This window comes from Poecile atricapillus, chromosome 25, assembly GCF_030490865.1.
Source record: "Poecile atricapillus isolate bPoeAtr1 chromosome 25, bPoeAtr1.hap1, whole genome shotgun sequence".
Classification (NCBI taxonomy): domain Eukaryota; kingdom Metazoa; phylum Chordata; class Aves; order Passeriformes; family Paridae; genus Poecile; species Poecile atricapillus.
In genome coordinates this window covers 6,217,099-6,234,096 of record NC_081273.1, presented here as the reverse complement: position 1 = coordinate 6,234,096, position 16,998 = coordinate 6,217,099, and the positions used below count along the sequence as shown (strand labels likewise).

General features: G+C 55.5%; 1 protein-coding gene across 1 annotated transcript in view; it reads left to right on the top strand.

Annotated features, from left to right (window-relative positions):
- CEP164 (centrosomal protein 164) overlaps positions 1 to 16,713 on the top strand; it is a 30,618-nt gene extending 13,905 nt beyond the window's left edge. Inside the window, exons 13-35 of the mRNA XM_058857148.1 lie at positions 1,232 to 1,372; positions 2,928 to 3,149; positions 4,247 to 4,381; positions 4,559 to 4,775; positions 5,349 to 5,426; positions 5,658 to 5,789; positions 6,050 to 6,172; positions 6,616 to 6,759; positions 6,949 to 7,032; positions 7,359 to 7,427; positions 7,645 to 7,823; positions 8,309 to 8,435; positions 8,829 to 8,893; positions 9,040 to 9,247; positions 9,557 to 9,664; positions 10,316 to 10,430; positions 10,911 to 11,255; positions 11,583 to 11,649; positions 11,889 to 12,005; positions 12,807 to 12,909; positions 13,047 to 13,329; positions 14,010 to 16,081; positions 16,683 to 16,713. Coding sequence (XP_058713131.1) covers positions 1,232 to 1,372; positions 2,928 to 3,149; positions 4,247 to 4,381; positions 4,559 to 4,775; positions 5,349 to 5,426; positions 5,658 to 5,789; positions 6,050 to 6,172; positions 6,616 to 6,759; positions 6,949 to 7,032; positions 7,359 to 7,427; positions 7,645 to 7,823; positions 8,309 to 8,435; positions 8,829 to 8,893; positions 9,040 to 9,247; positions 9,557 to 9,664; positions 10,316 to 10,430; positions 10,911 to 11,255; positions 11,583 to 11,649; positions 11,889 to 12,005; positions 12,807 to 12,906 — 2,776 coding nt within the window. The 3' untranslated portion in view covers positions 12,907 to 12,909; positions 13,047 to 13,329; positions 14,010 to 16,081; positions 16,683 to 16,713. The remainder of the gene's footprint in view (positions 1 to 1,231; positions 1,373 to 2,927; positions 3,150 to 4,246; positions 4,382 to 4,558; positions 4,776 to 5,348; positions 5,427 to 5,657; positions 5,790 to 6,049; positions 6,173 to 6,615; positions 6,760 to 6,948; positions 7,033 to 7,358; positions 7,428 to 7,644; positions 7,824 to 8,308; positions 8,436 to 8,828; positions 8,894 to 9,039; positions 9,248 to 9,556; positions 9,665 to 10,315; positions 10,431 to 10,910; positions 11,256 to 11,582; positions 11,650 to 11,888; positions 12,006 to 12,806; positions 12,910 to 13,046; positions 13,330 to 14,009; positions 16,082 to 16,682) is intronic.
- Positions 16,714 to 16,998: the final 285 nt, after the last annotated feature.

The following is a 16,998-nucleotide window of genomic DNA, read 5'->3' as shown; positions in this document are numbered from 1 at the left end:
CAGCAGCCTTCAGCTTCTGCCTGGCTGGGCAGCCAGAGTGCCTGCCCAGCCTTCCCCTGGGGCTGCCCCAGCTCTGGCAATGCCCTCTGCCTCCCTGGCAGTGCCCTTGCCAGGATGGTTGAGCCTGCTCACGCCGTGTGCTGGGCCCTGGGCTGTCACACAGGGCAGATGTGGCCCCTGCCATGGCCTGGTGCCAGCCATGGTCCTGCCTGTGGCTAAAGGCTCCCAGGTGTCTATTCCTGATGCCAGGAGAGTCCAGCTGTGATGGGAGCAAGTTCTCTTCCTTCCACAGAGGTGGCCATGAGCAGGTGTGAGCATTAAGCTGTTTTGTGTCCTGGTCTGTGGGCAGATCACCAGCTGTTATCCCAAGAGGAACGCTGGCTTCCACACCCCACTTACCACGGGCTGTCCAGGGGAGCTGTTTTCAGCCTCTTTGTGGGGATTTGTTTGGAACAGTTGGAATGCTGTTCTGAGCAGCCAGCTCTGTGCTCCCTCGAGCTCCTCCTCCTTGGAGAGCCCCAGCCTGGCATTTACAGATGAGCTGTGTCAAAGCTCTTGGCCTCCACGCAGAGCAACACGTTCTCCAGGGCACTGGGAACCAAGGAGCTGCTGCCCGTGCCAGGAAAATTCATGAGCAGAAGCTGCAGTCCATCTAAATGACTGACTTTGTGGGATTTGCAGCCTTGTTCTTGGAGGGGCTGCTCGTGTGAGGGTCTCCAAAAACATGTTCTGCCCGCAGGAATTGTCTCCTTATCACTTGGTTCCTGCTTCCCAGCTGAGCATCCTCTCTTTCTCTCTGCCTGTGAAGCTGCTCGTGCTTGCCTTGTCTCTCCTCTCTGTGCTTCTGAGATGAAGTAGGACTGTAGATACAAGCATGCCTGCCAACACTTCCACCTGTAATTTGGACAGCAGTGTGAGTATGGCTGATAGGGCTGACGCACCTTGGGGACATTCTCCGAGGGCCTGGAACGAGCGGGGTAACCCAGGGAAGGGATCCAGCAGGCTGAGGCTGATGTCCATGGTATCCTCAGCTGCCTGTTAGTCCAACATGAGATGGTGGGAACGGTGTGGAGCGTCCCCGTGGCGCTGGCAGCCCTGTGTTGGCCAGGCAAGTCCTGTTGGCAGGCATGGCTTGGTGCCCACCCGTGTCACATCCTTGTCCACCTGCAGCAGCCACTTGAGTCTGACCTGAGCTAATCTGATCTTCTGTCCCCTCTTCTGTGCTGCCAAGTGAGAGGGATCTCAGTGCTTGTGAGACACCAGTGGAGCGTTTCGGGTTAGAAAATCCCGATGGGGCGGAGGCTGCGGAGCCGGAGGAGGGAGCCCTGGATAGCCTGGTGGATCCTGAGGAGCTTCCTGCCCCACACGACGTGTAAGGGCTTCCTCGCAGTCCCTGCTGCTGTGACTGTGCCAGCTTTTGTCCCCCGTGGTGGCTGGAGCTGGCGTGTGAAGCTGGCACATCCCAGCAGCTGTTCCTGGCACCAGTGAGCAGCCTGTGCTGGGCAGGGCAGGGCAGGGCAGGGCAGCAGCTCAGCCCTCGGGGTCTGTGCCTCAGGGCTCTGTGGGATGAGGGAGAGCTTTGCTTTGTCTCTGGGAAAGCCTTCCTGTGCCGAGGCTGCGACTCCACGCGGTTCCTCCTTTGCTTCCACACAGAACTTGCTGAGTGGTGCTGAGCTGGGGATGGGGAAGGGCAAAACCCCATCAATTCACCCCGTTTTACACCCTCTGGGCACGTTGGTGGCGTGGAAACGATGAGTTGAGAGTGGGCTCCTGCCCAAGCCGCCGTTCTGTGCTGCCCCATGGGTGGTGTTTGTGGATCGTGACCTGCAGCTCCCCGGGACACGGGGGCTCAGGGAACGGGAGCGTGCTGACTCTGCGTTCTGTCACAAATGACACATCAGCAGATGCAGCTGGAGGAAATTAGGCAGCGTGTCTCTGAGGACAGGGTGCTGGGGAGGGAATCTCTGTTCTGATAGGAGCTGTGCTGCTGTGTAAACGTGTGTGTGTGTGTGTGTGCTGCCTGGGTCTCCTTTGGAGCAAAATCTGGGGCAGAAGGAACAATGAGGGGACCAGGTGGAAGTGTCTGAATTGCTCTGCAGAGGGATGAAGGACACCTGCTGCAGGTGGTGAAGGGAGATTATTCCAGAACCCCACTACTTTCCTCTGTCTTGCTCTTTTTGCTAATGGCTGCAGAAATGACCTTTTCTCTCCTGACTGGAGGCTGAATAACTGGGGCTGTTATTTCCCTGTTTCCTGGCACAAGTCCCTCTGCCTTGCACTGCCAGTCTCACAGCATGGTGAGACCTTCCTGCTCCAGCCTTCACTAGCAAAGAACAAAAATCTTTCTTCCTAGGCTAATCTCAATTTTCCCCTCCTTTCCCTTTAGCTTCACTTATAATTTTGCTGCTGTCTGAAAAAAAAACTTAATTAGAACCAGACTGGGTTTGAATTTTTGGAATGCTGAGGGCTTTCTGTTGCCTGGAGCTGTCAAATTCCCAGCACACTTTAGGTTGCAATTGCAGAAAAATACCTGGTCCATGAGAAGCAGCAATCCCTGGGCTGGGAGCAGGTACTGATGGCATCTGCTCCTGTGCCTGGCAGCCTGGCCAGCGCTTTTCACCAAGTGAGATTTTATTGATCTCACAAGGTGAGCTCTGGTGGGCCAAAATCAGAATTATTTAGGCCTGGAGTGCAGCTGGGGCTGGGTTCAGTTTATCAGTTTATCAGTTGGAGATGCTCTGGGAGTCACCAGGAGGATCTGCCAGTGATCCTCAGGATCCAGCTCAGGTCAGCAGTGGAGCTTTTGGAGTATCTGGCTCTGAGATTTTTGGTTTGGAGGTGATGCTCTGTGGAGGAGGTTCCTGTTCCTTTTATGTCACTCTGTTTTCTGTCACTCTTTTGCCAAAGGAGCTTTTTCTCTTTGGTAGGCAACCTGAGAAGGAAATGGAGCAGTCCTTGAACCAGCCTAATGATGAATCCCTGGAGGAAATAGTCAAGGAGGTGGAGACGGAGCTGGAGCAAGAGGAAATACATTTATTTCAAGCAAAGGAGGAGAAAATTGAGCAATTCCAGGAGGAGATGAAGCAGAAGGAAGAGGAGGAGGAGGAGGAAGCTGAAAAGCTTCATCAGCAAAAAGAAAAACCCCTCAGGTACTTTCCTTTTTTACTCCATCCCCTCCAAGGCTTTCCAAGGTGGGATTTCATTGCTGCTGGCCACAGACTCGTGTTGCTGCAGCCAGCACCTGGGAAATGGTGCTGGGGGAAGGAGCAGGATCAGGGCTCTCAGGGAGGAGGAGGAGGAGGAGGAGGAAGGACAGTCTTTGGCACAGACAATTCTGTGTGAGGATGTGCAAACCCTGGGATGGAGAGTGCCCCACTGGCAGCTCAGGCTCTCCCAGCCTGACAGGAGGGGCAGGAGAGCATCCTGCAGGATGGGCTGTGCTCCCACACACACAGAGCTGTCAGTTATGGTTAACCTGGGAGAAGTTTCCAGCTCAGTGCTTGGAGCTCTCCCACCTGGCAGATGTTCAAACCCTGGGCTAAATGGTGGGAACAGGACGGGAAATGGGAGCATTAGAGGAGATGAGGAGCTCCAGAGGAGCTATCTGGAGTTCTGATAGGGGATGTTTTACAGAGGGACTTCCAGACAAGGCTTCTAGCAACAGGGATGGCTGTGGGAAAGCAGGATCTGAGAGCAGTGCAGGGGATGGGACAGCCCTGGGAGCTGTGTCCTTTCCCTGGGGGAATTTTCCTCTTGAGGCTTCTGTATGAGCTTGCTGGACTTGATGCTTGTGTTGTGAGCAGTCAGAAACAGCATCTTGACATGAAACACTGTGGGGATGCAGTCTGGGTGTGAACAAGATGGAGAAACGGTGCCTGAAGGGGGAAAAAAAAAGTGTAGCAAAAGGTATAATATGGAAATATGGAGCTTCCAGATGTGTTAATGCATCTTGTACCTTGCCTGGGAGCCTGCATCCATTTAATGAGAGTTGATCTCACTTACCTGCAAAACAAAAACAAAAACAACCAAAAAGAAGTGTAAGCTATGATGATACAGCAAGTTTTAAACCCACACTGCTCAGGTTTGGTGCTGGGGCTGCCAGCAGCAGGTCCTGCAGCTGTGGGGAGGAAATGGATGTCACCACAGCCAGTGAGATCCCCAGCTGAGCTGAAGCCCTTGGAGAGGGGACTGGCAGATATTTGAGCCTCCTGAACCTATTTTCTTCCTTTTTTATTTTCTGTCTCAGCACTCCAGAAGAAGACTTGGCGAAATCTGAGCAGGAAGAGGAAGAGTTGCTTGTCAGAGAGGAAAAAGCCAAGAGACTGGAAAAGCTGCGAGCCCAGATTGCCTCAGAGATCGAGGCAGAGGAGGAGAGGATGAGGTGAGAGGTTCTGCTGCTGTTCCTGGGGACATGAAGTGCTGCTCTGGGGGGAAGGGTCAGGCACATCCCCAGCAGCTGCTCAGAGGGAGCTCCTGAGTCCCCCTGGCCCCAGCAGCTCCGAGCCCCGAGTGCCCAGTGCTGGATCTGATTGCTGTGCTCTTGTTCCAAACCTACCAGGGCAGAGCAGCAGGCCACGCTGCAGAAGCTAAGGGAAGAGTGGGAATCCCAGCAGCTGGTGGAGAAGGAGAGCCTGGAGAGGAAGCAGCAGCTTGCCTTGGAGGAAATGAAGCTGGCAGTGGAGGAAGCCAGGCAGAAGGAGATGAGCGAGCTGGAACAAGAGAAGGAGCAGTTCCTGAGCGAGCTCAGGGAGAGGTTAGACAGGGAGAAGAGGAAGGTGAGATCTTCATTGCCAGGCAGGGCCGGCCTGGAGCTGTTCCTGCTGGCCTGGCTGGCAGTGCCAAGTGTCGGGGCTGGCTCACACCTGCAGTGCTTCAGTGACAGCTCACTTACAGCACCAAGGGCAGGTGCCAGCTGGGCTGGGCATGAGAACTCCCCCAGTTGTTGTTACAGTGGTGATTAACTAATGATTATTTCAATGGCCACTCTGCATCTGAAGACAAGATAAGGATCTCTGGGTGTCTGGCCTAAACCGAGCCCTGTTATCAGATCAGAACTAAACTGAGCCACTTTATCAGCTCCCAACACCTCTTGGGCTGCTGCCTTAGTCCTGCAGGGACCTGGGGAGCCATGGGATGGGCTCCAGTTTCCAGTCCCTCCAGCACAGCATGACAGATCCATCCAGATCCCCTGGGAGGGAAAGCACAGAGAGAGCAAAGGCACCTTGTAGTGATCCCGTTTGGAAGGGGGGGGTTACTGCTCTGCTTTTTGATGATTTAGAATTTAATTGCAAATGCACCTTGTCCCCACACACAGAGGTTTCCCAGCAGACTGGTTTGTGTTTCCATAGGCAGCAGAGGAGCTGGAGGAACAGTTTGCCAGTGAGCTCCAGCAGCTGAAGTCTGCAGCAGAAGAGAAGCACCACGAGGTGAGGATGGTGTCCTTACAAAGTAAATTGTTGGGTTTTATTCTTCCTCACGCTGTCACCAAAGGTGGCCAGGGATGGTGGCATTAATTCTTTTCCCCTCCCTGGCTGTGGTTCTGGTCTGGCTCAGTGTTTGGCCGTGCTGCAGGCGGGGGGTGGTGAGGCTGTGTCGAGAGCATGGAATGGATCCTGCGGGAAAGGCTGACAAGTCTCTGTGGGTGGCTCTCCTGGCAGGTCATTTCCAGCCTGCAAGCCCAGCTGGCAGAGGCACAGAGCAGCCAGGAGGCCCAGCTGCGTGAGGAGCTGCAGAGGGCAGATCAGAAAGTGCAGCAAAAAGCCCTTAAAGTGAAGGAATACGAGCGTGAGGTGAGCGTTGGTTTTGTGCTGAGGGTTCCTCGCTCTCCTCAGGCCTGGGGTGAGCTCTGAGAGCCCACATCCCCTGCCCATGACAGCCCTGCCTCAGGGCAGGACATCCCTCAGTGTCACCTCCCTGGGGACAGGCTTTGTGCTCCCCAGGACACAATCCCTGATCCCACTCTGGGCCCAGGAGGGAGGCTGGTTTTAGGGAGGCCACTCCGGTGCAGTGCTGCAGTTCAGGGAAACCTCTTTCCCTGCCACCCCTGCAGCTCAGCGAGCTGATGAGCGACAAACGGCGGGAAGTGGAAAAAGAGCACGAGAGGAGAATGGAGAGGATGAGGGAGGAGCACCGGGAGGCCCTGGCGAGGGTCCAGGAGCAGTACCAGGAGGAGGTACCACAAGTGGGGCTGTGATGGGCCGGGTTTCCAGTGAGTTCTGAGTGTGTGTGCATTGCTGGGGAGCCCTGTGCCTCTCAGAGGTGTTTCCCTGTGTCCCTGGGCTGGGTTTCCAGTGAGTTCTGAGTGTGTGTGCATTGCTGGGGAGCCCTGTGCCTCTCAGAGGTGTTTCCCTGTGTCCCTGGGCTGGGTTTCCAGTGAGTTCTGAGTGTGTGTGCATTGCTGGGGAGCTCTGTGCCTCTCAGAGGTGTTTCCCTGTGTCCCTGGGCTGGGTTTCCAGTGAGTTCTGAGTGTGTGTGCATTGCTGGGGAGCTCTGTGCCTCTCAGAGGTGTTTCCCTGTGTCCCTGGGCTGGGTTTCCAGTGAGTTCTGAGTGTGTGTGCATTGCTGGAGAGCTCTGTGCCTCTCAGAGGTGTTTCCCTGTGTCCCTGGGTCGGGCAGGAGCGGAAGCAGAGGTCAGAGCTGCTGGAGGGGCTGCGGAGCGAGGCGGCGCGGCTGCGGCAGCTCCACGACGCCGACGTGAAGGGGCTGCAGGCAGAGCTGGAGGGGAGGCTGACTGCCCTGCAGCACAGGCACAGGGAGAAGGTGAGCAGCAGGCTCTGCCTCTGGCCCCTGGGACTCCTGAGGGATGGCCTGGAGGCTCCACAGCTTGTCCCCTGCCACCCTGCACAGCCCAGGGGGACAGACTCGAGTGGCAGATCACGCTTCCCAGTTTGTGTTCCCCTGGTGAGGGAGGAGCTCGTGCCTTTCTCTTTAACTCAGCTCCCTGTGCAGGAAAGGAAGCTCCAGGATTCAGAGAGAGAGCTTGAAATCCGCATGAAAAACATCCAAGCCAGATCGGAGCAGCTCCTCAGCCAGGTGAGCCGTGCCCACAGAGCTCCCCTCATCTGTGCCAGTCCTTTGGCTGTTTCTGCAGGGGAAAGTGTTCAGGAAAGCTCAGCCAGGGCTTCTGCTGCCATCCCACATACAGGTGAAACTGTGTCACAAGCCAGAGCAGGGCTGAGCATTCCTGGTGCCGGTGAAAGTTGGAGCTGTGGGTTTGGGGGGCAGAGAGTGGCTGTGAGGAGTCACAAAGCAAATCCAAACAACAGTCCTTGTGTATTTTGGTCTTGAGACTCAGGCCTGAGGTGCTGCTCAGCATCAGCAGTGTCCTGGCTGTGACACTGCCCTGTCCCCTGTCACAGGAGGAGTCCCTGCAGAGGAGGAGGCAGCTGCTGCTGGATGAGGACGGACGGATGCAGCTGGAAAGAGAGGTACGGACACCTGGGCTCTGGAGAGGGGCTGAGGGCAGCAACTCAGGGCTGGGGCTTTAGGAAAACAAAGAGCTGGGAGGTGGGTTAGTTCTGAGCTCCCAGCCCTGTCCTCCCAGCATTGGTGTGTGGTTGTGTAGCTCTGGGACCCTGTGAGCTGTGTGCCCCTTGTTTCGCTCTTGGGGAAATGACTGTGAGGGACTTGGTGGTTTTCTTCCAGGAAGCTGCTCTAGCCTCTCAGCTGCGGCTGGAGGAGAGCAGGAAGGAGCATTCCAGCCTCCTGGAGTCCGTCCGGCAGCTGCGGAGGTCCCTGGAGGAGCTGCAGGACCAGAAGGCTGAGCTGGAGGCCCAGGTGGACTTGCTGCAGAGCCGGAGCCAGAGGCTGCAGAAACGCATTGGGTGAGTGTGAGAAGTTCCCTCTGATACCAAAACATCTGCCCTGTGCCCCTGACAAACCTCTGTAACCCAGCCTGGGCCTCTCCCTGACCCTGAGCTCCGTGGTGGGCCATGTTCCTTCCCTGAGGTGAACCATGGAGGACACAGAGCTGCTGGGGCTGGTTCCAGATTTATTAACTCGGGGTGTGAGTTTGGATTTGCTCCTTCACCTCTGCATGTCAGGTTTGTTTGTGTCCCTGCCTTGGATGAGGTGCTGTGAGAGGGGCACTGAAATGCAGAGAGGTTCTCCTGAGGTGGCTGAGCTGCTGAGGAAGGGTGGGGAGCAGTTTCCCTGCCTGGCCAGGGTTTACACTCGGTGTAACACCACAGCCCCAGCCCTGGTGCTGTTCTGCACACCTGTGGGCCTTTCCCTGCTGGAACCTGGAGGCCACTCTGGACACCACTGCAGGTTAATCAAGGGCCTCTGCTGTTACTTTTTCCCGTGGCAGAGAGCTGGAGGAAGCAATCAGGAGCAAACAGGAGGCTCTGAAAGAACTGGAGGCAGAAGAAAGTGTGGAATCTCCAAGAAAGAAAGCTGAGCTCCGTGTTGAAGACCTGAGAGAAGCTCCTCAAGCTGTGAGTAAAGCAGCCTGTGAAGGTGTTTGCCTTGTGAGATCTGAGAATGAAACTCCCTTGAAAATCCTGGCATTTGTGTGAAGTCATTTGAGATGCAGAGATGGATTTCTCTTTGCTGGTGTGTTCAGTAGTATTTGCAGATGTCTGTCTATTATTAGTGGGTGGAGAGGAGTGTGGGATACTCAAATCAAAAGCAGGGCTTGTTTCAGGATAGAAACATCTTTGTTACCTTCAGAAGTCACATCAAGAGCACCCTGGTGCTGTGTTTGGATCTGGGCAGTGCCATGGCGATGTCATTCCAAGCTTTTGCTCCTCACTGGATTTTTAGGGGGCCCTGGGCTTCTGTTTCCCCCATACCTATTTCTCAGTTTTTGCACTGTGTCACCCTCTCAGCACTCGTCCAGAGAGCCCTCCCCAGCCCCTCAGAGCCCCGAGGAGAGCGTCCTGCAGTTTGATGGGTGAGCGTCCACGAGCCAGGAGAGCTTTCCGCTCTGCCTTCCCTGCCTTGGGCTCGCACAGCGGGCACCGAGCACCCGTTTTTGGGGTGCTGTGTGGGGTGTGCAGCAGCACAGGGAGCCAGGCCAGCCCTGCCTGTTCCCCACAGGGTCCGGAGTTACCTCTCTGCCGAGGGGCAGTCCCTGCGCAGCGCCAAGGAGTTCCTGCTGCGCCAGAGCCGCTCCCTGCGCCAGCGGCGCTCGGCGCTCAGGGCTGCCAGCCTGCAGTGGCACCAGCAGCTGCACAGGGCCCAGGAGCCTGTGCAGGGTCCCGACAGCTCCCAGCTCCTGCAGGGAATGCAGCGCAACCTGGAGGAGGTGAGCCTGTGCTCAGGTGTTTCCCCCAGCCCTGCTTTCAGCTCCTGGCTCGTGGTCCTCTTGGTGAGCCCTTGGTTGTGGGGTTGGAAGTGGAACCTCCTTTTCCTTGGGCTGAATCTGCTTTGAGCCACGTGCTCTGCTCACTGTCCCCCTTCCCACACTCTCGAGGGCTTGGGAGCGATTTCACTGCAGCAGCACTCCCCGTGCTGGGCAGGAGGAGGTGATGAAAGTCACCCCAGCTGCTGTGGGGATTATTTCCTGTCATTCCTGTTGAATTTCCCTCCTCGGCATGGCTGTCGGTCTGTGCAGGAGGCTAAGGAGCTGGACAAGATGAAGTCAGCCATGCAGAAAGGACAGGTGCTGCTGAAGAAGAAGGAGGAGAAGCTCAGCCAGCTGGAGTCCTCGCTGCTGGAGGAGGTAAACTCCAGCTGCATTCCCCCTGCCCACAGCTCTTGGCCTCCTCCCCCAGGCAGGGGTCTGTGAGGGGCTCGTGGTTGCTGTCAGGGCTGTTCAGCTGGTGTTTGCCAGCAGAGCTGGGTTTTGGAGCCACTTTCTGTGAGAGCACCAGACTGCTGAGTGTGTGGCTGTAGAAAGCAGCTTGGAAAAGCTGCATGGATTGAGCCTGGAGAAAACAAGGGCATTTCACCTCGTGTGAGCTGGGATGGAGCCTGCTCTCCTGGCCAGGGCAAACCCTGGAATCTTTGGCTGTGCCTGGGAGCAGCAGATGCAAGAGAACCAGACCTTTGATGGTCGAACTCGTGGCCCTGGGCAGAGAACCCAGCCCTGCAAGAGCTGTGAGGTTATTCCCAGCACAAGCCACGGTGACTCCTGCTGGAAGGGCTGGTTCTCGTGGCTGCTGGCTTTGGCCTCTTGCACTTCCAGAGCCAGAGCAGTCTCTGGACATTGAGATTTCGCTGTAAGGGGCTGAGGACAAGTTTGCCTTCACTTGACCTGTGCCTGACTGCAGTCCAGCTCTCTAGACAAGCTGTAGGCAGATTTCCAGTAGCTTTTATGTTCCTGGGATGATACAGCAGGATTTACTGGCATTGTTTTCCTCCTCCTGACCAGCTCTCAGATGAAGATACACTGAAGAGTTCTGCATGCAAGAAGGTGGTGACTTTTGATCTGAGCACCTCTGAGGACACAAACAGCACGTCCAGTGTGAATCTGGGCCAGTCTAGATGTAAGTGCCCAACATGTGAGGCTCTAGGCTTGTTCTGCCTTTCCCTCTCACCTCTCTGATTTCCCTGTTCTCATTTGTGCTCAGCTGTGTCCAAGGCAGGTCTGGGACTGTTCTGTGTACCACCCCTGATTGTGAAAACTTGCTTCCTGCCTGTAGTGGCAGATAAGAGGGATGGGATCTGTGAGTGAACCTGCCTTTTAAATCTCTGTGGATTATAAAATCTCTGATTTCCCTCAGATCCTGCAGATCTGTACTGCTCTTCTGCAGGAGTCTGGGCTTCCTCTTCCTCACATCCATGGCAGGAGAAGCTGCTGCAATTCCCTCTCTGCTCCTCATGCTTTTTCTTTGGCTTTGGTTGGCTGTGACTGGAGTTGTGCTGGGGGAAGAAGGGCAGGCAGACAGGAGGCTTGGGCTGCTTGCACAAAGGCTGCTCGTGTTAGGCCTTGTCTGTGATCCCTTTTTTTCCCTTTCTTCCTTCAGCTGACTTGAGAACGGATTTCTGGCCCGTGCTGCAGCAGGACAAGATCCAGCACCTGAGGGACTCGGTGCAGAGCATCACCAGTGAGCTGAACGGGGTCCTGGGGCTCCTGGACTCCCTGAGCCATCACCAGTCTCCTCTCCTCACCTCCACAGCCCGTGAGGGCGTCCTCCTTCCCACATATCCCTCCCTGGGAGGCCTGAGGGGGGGCAGCTCCCTGGGGAACCCCCCCAGGGTGTCCCCCCTGGAGCAGTGGGCCCGGAGCAGCGGGCTCAGCTCCACTTACTCCACCTCAGGGCAGTCAGTGGACAACATGCTGGCAGAGAAATGGCACAGGTATTTCCCAGGTGAGTCTCCTGGCCTTGTTCCACCTGCTTTGCTGCCTGCAACTTCTGCTTTTGTCTCACGCTTCCAGGGCTGGGAAGGGTGGGTGCTGCTGCTGGGACGGGTGCCAGGGGGGTGAGGGATGAGAAGCTCATTCCAGAAGTGCAGCATGTGGCTGCTCCTGTCATCCTGCTCTTTAAAACACACCCAAGGAAGCAGCAAAAGAGGAGCCAGCCCCCTCCCAGTGGCACGTAGGGATCTCCATCTGCTTCCCTGGAGTCCTGGCAGGGGCAGCCAGCACAGCCAGACCCCTGGGCTCTGTGGGTCTGTATTTAATGTCTGTTTTCCAGGTGGGTTCTCGTCACTCAGTGGGAGTCCTGAGCCTCTGGACAGCAAGCTGGGATATGTCCCTGCAGAGTAAGGGCCTTCTTCCTTGAGATGTTTCACTTAGGTCATTTACCACGTAACAAGTAGATAACAATTTGATAATTACTATGAACTACTAATTAAGGAGAAAAGGTAAACTATCAGTGTATATATTAGAGGAGGTGTTTTTTTCTCCAGCAGCCCATCACTTTCTCATCTCTGGGATAATTTCTTCCCAGACCTCTTTTTTCCCTACTTACCCCCTCTCTCTCTGTCTCTCGCTGCCGCAGTGAACAAATCCGGCTCTTCCAGCATTCCAAATTCAGTGAGCCAGAGAAGAGGAATATTGAGGGGATGATTGAGAGCAGCAAGAAATGGCTGAAAGGCTTCAAGAAGGAGTCCAAAGTGTATCTTTTACCTGGGTCTGGGCTTTAATTGCATTCCAGCTTCCTGCAGAAGGAGGAGGGTGGCAGGAGGGGTGTGAAATGAAGAATGGAGCAGCAATTTCGAGGCCTTGGCCTCTATTCCAGTGATTCTGCAGAGGAATGTGGTGTTTAGCAGATGGAGCAGGAGTGATCTGTGTGCTGCTCTCTGAGCTGTACTTGACTGAGGAAGTTCCCCTGGTTGAGTTGTGATGCTCTTTAGCGATGCTGCTCAGCTGTAAAGGAGCAGCTTGAGCTGGGAATGTGAGGATTTAAAAATATGGGCCAAATAGTGCAGAATGGAGGATGGGGCGGGCAAGAAGGGGGATCTGGCTTTGCAGGGCTGCTTCTGGTGCCGTGGGTGGAGCCCTTGGCCACGGGCAGGCTCTGCTGAGCAGCCTGGGAGGAGGTGAGGGCACCTGGAGATGGGTGGGCAGGGAGGGCTGGGCTCCCCCAGAGCTCTCCAGCTCTACTTTGAGGAATCTTGCAGCATGGGGCTGGATCCAGAGAGCAAGACCTCTCTGTGCTGTGAGCAGGGGTGCTCCCAGGCTGTGTGGTACCAGCCTTGTGCCGGGGCTCGGTGTAATCAGCAGCAAATCCCCGCGGCCTCTGTGCTGTCCTGAGCATGGTGTGCCTCTGAATTCCCTAATCCCCCTCTAATTCCATGGGACTGGGATGCAGCAGGCTAATGCAGGCTGTGTGTGCAGGGCTGGCTCAGTGCTGGTCCCTGTCCTGCCTGTGCTGGTTCCTGCTGTGGGCCAGGCTTTTCCTTCACCCCCCTGTCAGACCCCTCTCCCCGCGGGCACAGAAGCCCCCAGGCAGCAGCCCCAGCCTGCTCCAGCTGAGACTGGATGAGAACAGAGAGATCAAGGTGTACCACTACTGAAAGGTGGGGTTTTTCTCTGCAGGGGTGCTGGGGGGGCCTGTGCAGTCTCCCCACGATGGGCTGGGTTTTGGTGATGCCCACCCAGGCACCTCCACCGTGTGTGTGTGCCACGTCCTTGAGACTGGGTGTTTTTGCAACAGAGTGGAGGAAGGAGGAAGAGAGCTTCCCAGGCGGATTCTTCTAATCCTGTAATGTGTCCAAATATACTTTATAGACTGTTTAATCCAGCGGTGACATATCAGGGCTTCAATAAATCAACATTTCCCTCATCAGTATTCCAGCGATGGCGAGGCAGAGCTGTGAATCACGGAGGACTTTGAGTAACTGGTCAAGGGGGAGGATGTGAATCCAGCTGAGGCTCTGCTGGAGGAAATGTGTCAGGAAATGAGCCTGCCCTGATGCCCAGCAAATGCCTGGTGGCAGGTGGGCCACGTCAGGTGGCCTCTGGCACGTGGGAGCAGCGGAACGGCTGCGGAGTCTGGGGATAAAATCAGGGAATGGCACATTCTGGCTCTTGGGCAGTGTTCTGCTTATTTGGGGTGGAAGCAGTAGGAACTGAGGGAGATCTGGACGAGCCCTCCCCGCTCCTCTCATGCCAGGCTGACCAGAGCTGTGCCTCAGAGCGGCTCTGTGCCCGTCACGGACGGTGGCAGCGGGAGCAGGGGTGGCAGGGACACGGGCAGGGCCTGGTGCAGGCATGGCTGAGGAGCTCCTGTGAGTGCTGAGTCCTTCCATGCCCTGGGGAGAGGGACCCAGAGCAGCTGGGAGCTCTTTCCATGCTCCTGCTGCAGCTCTGCAGGGATCCTGTGGGAGCAGGGCCGTGGGAACACCGGGGAGTGGCTGAGGAGCTGGGATGAGCAGCTCCTGGATGAGCAGCTCTCAGCTGTGACACAGAGGCTCATGGCTTTGCTCACCAGCTGCTGTGGTGTTCCTCTGGAAAAGCCACATCCAGAGGGTGTCCCAGCCTGCTGGGATGCTTGGAACTGGGAGGGGTTTCACTCTACCCAGCGGGGAGGGGTCAGCCTTTCATGGGAACGTGGTGTTTGGTTGTCTTTGTCAGTATTTCCTCCGAGCTGACTCTAAATATTTTATGCTTTAAAAAGCTGTCGAGCCGCTCGCCCGTTCTGGCTGCCGAGGACTCTGCACTTCAAGGGAGCCCATCTGTGAGAAACCTTCTTCAAAGCCATTCTCCTGAGACAGCTGCTGGGGGGAGGCTGGGAAGCTGCTGCCCCACACCCCCCGTGCTGTGTGAGCCCCTCGGGTGGGCAGTGGCGGGAGGCAGAGCCCCCTGCTCTGCTCCCTTGGTGCCATGAGCCTGGCACATGCAAATAGAAATATATTTTTGATGAACATAATTTTAAAACTCTTAAGAATGTATGTATTTTATTTTTTTCTTGCTGTTTTGCTAGAACTTTTTTGTAATTACTCAACCAGCCTTATTCCTTCCTAGGGAAGGAGGGATCAAAACACAGGTATCCCATCTGCTGTTGGATTGCACAAACCCTTTCCTGTAGGGATCTTGCTTTGGGTTTACTGGGTACTCAGAGGACACATGGCAGTCCTTGCAGTGAGGGGATTTAGAAGGGACCCCAGAGTTGAGGTTGCTGTGGCCAAAGCCATATCACTGAGCCCATTCTGTATTTCAGGAGAAGCATGCATTAGTGGTGCAGGGAAATGCCAGTTTTTTTAACAATAACTTGGTTTGAAACATGTTCCTTTTTCCTGTTAAAACCTGGGACAGCAGCTGTATCTGGTTTTGTATAAATTAAATCAACATGAGCCTGTTTTGTGTGATGGTGATGGTTGTCACTCTGTTTTGTTGTAGCTGGATATCCAGCTGTACTTTCCTCTCACATCTCCCCTTTTCTCAGGGCTCCCTCATGTTTTGTCTTGTCAAGGTCGTTTCTGGCAGTTCCCAAGACCACTTAAGCTCGCTGTGACTTTGTTACCATTATTCTTTTAAGTGTCTGGGCAGGGTAGCAAATGCAGAGGCAGAGAGAAGAAAGCTAAAAACCAAAACGACAAAATGAGAGCAAGGCTTGGCTCTGGCAGCCTGGGATCTGTTAAAAATGCCTCGCTGCACCTTGGCTGCTGATTTCCCATGGCTTTGGGAGCAGGCAGGAGCTGCCCCAGCAGCGTGCTGGGTGCTGTGGGATGGCTGGGTGATGCTCTCACCAGGAATTGGGGAGGGTTGGTGACGTGCTCCTCTCTTCCCATGACTTGTTCCCATCTCCTGCCAGCAGCCTGTGGGAGCTGGGGGGGCTGCTGAGGCACGGGGGAGCAGGGTGTGCATCAGCTGCTTGTGCACGAGGAGGCTGGTAGTTTTGTCCTTAAAAAGGGGCTTTTTTGCCCCAGTTCCTGCTGTGCCTGAGCTGCACCCGTGTGTCTTTTCCCTCTGGAGCAGGATAAGAGCTCCTGGAGGAGCTGTGGTGGCAGTCAGTGTGTTCAGGGTGGTTCTGAGACACCCCAAATCCCAGCTGGAGTGTGGGATCCTCCTGGGTGCACTGAGGTGGGTCCCCATGGAGCAGGTGTGTCCCAGGCTGGGCTGGGCTGTGCTCCCTGTGCTTGGAGCAGAGGATTTGCCTTTCCTGGAATGCCAGAGCTGCATCCCCTGGAGAAACTCCACGATTAGAAGAGCAAAAGGGCAGTGCCTGATTACTTCAGCAAGCTGAGCAGGGGCTGTAAGCTCATTAAAGGGGCTTGGCCTCTGCCTGCCCGAGGAGGGACATCTCAGTGCTGGCTGTTGGATCCAGCAGTGCTGCTCCAGAGCCTGCGCACCCCGGCCATGCTGGGCACCCTGATGACAGCGCTGTTCTTCGTGGTGAGGGCGGTCAGACAGGTGAGCCCTGACTGCTGCAGTGCTGTCCCACCTGCCTGGGGCTGGGAATGCCTCCTGTGCCTCCTAAAGCACCCTGGGCAGGAGGGCTGGGAGCTCTGCGGGCTCGGGGGTGCCACGACGAGTGGCAGGGGAGGGTTGTGATCTCTGGTGATGACTGTGGCTGAGCAGCTTTTCCTGTTCCTCTCCTGTTCCTCTTCCCTGCTGAAAAACCTTCCCCGTGTGCAGCTGGGGACCAACCTGTTCCGTGAGGAGCCCCTGCCTTACCTGGTGTACCAGCCCCTGCCCTGGCAGATCCAGTGCGTGTCCCAGAGCCGCCGCACCAGCCGGGACAGCGAGGTGAGGGCTGCTGGCACTGCCAGGACAGCTGGCACTGCCAGGACAGCCAGGTGAGGGCTGCTGGCACTGCCAGGACAGCTGGCACTGCCAGGACAGCCAGGTGAGGGCTGCTGGCACTGCCAGGACAGCTGACTGCAGGGATGGCAGGGGCAGCTGTGAGCCAGGCAGCCTGCAGGTGTAGGCAGCGGGGAAATGTAATGCCAGGAGGGCAGGATAAGCTGGAAAATGTTGAATTTGTAGAGAAGCTTATTTTTAGAAATGGAAGTATCCCCTGGATGACCTGGCAGCCCAGGAGCTGCAGGCTCATGGTGTAGGGGCTGTCTCCTTACTGGTTTGAAATGCAGATCCAGTGAGGATAGCCTGTGCCAACATCCATCCATGGACTGGAGCTTCTCACAGCTCTGAGTTTGGATGCAAATGTATTTCTTGCCTCTCCTTGGAGGTCTTTTCATAAATGCAGATTAATTAATCAGTACTCTTTAGTGGAGCAACAGTAAGCATGTTCCAATTTCTTAAAGGGAACTGAGAATGGAAAGGGACTGTCCTCACTGCCTCTGCCTGGGATAGAACTAACTTTTATTTTATTTCTCTACCTTTCTAGAGAGGCAGGAACTCCCGGCACAACAGCATCTACTCACTTTCTGGAGAGAAAGGTGAGTGTGGAACAGGCAGGGAGGCAATAAAAACCCTCAATCAACACAAGTAATGAGTGGAACTCGTGGCTGCTACTGTGGATGCAGCACAAGAGCAGGCATTGCAGTAGGCATTGCAGTACCTACATCCTTCTCCTTCCACAAATCTGTGACATTATTAAGGGGTATTTGATGATGAGATATTTGTTATTGTGTGTAGCATCAGCCAGTGAAGGTCCCAGTGGTGCAGGGCTGAATAAATAACCCCACACGTGTGTCTGTGCA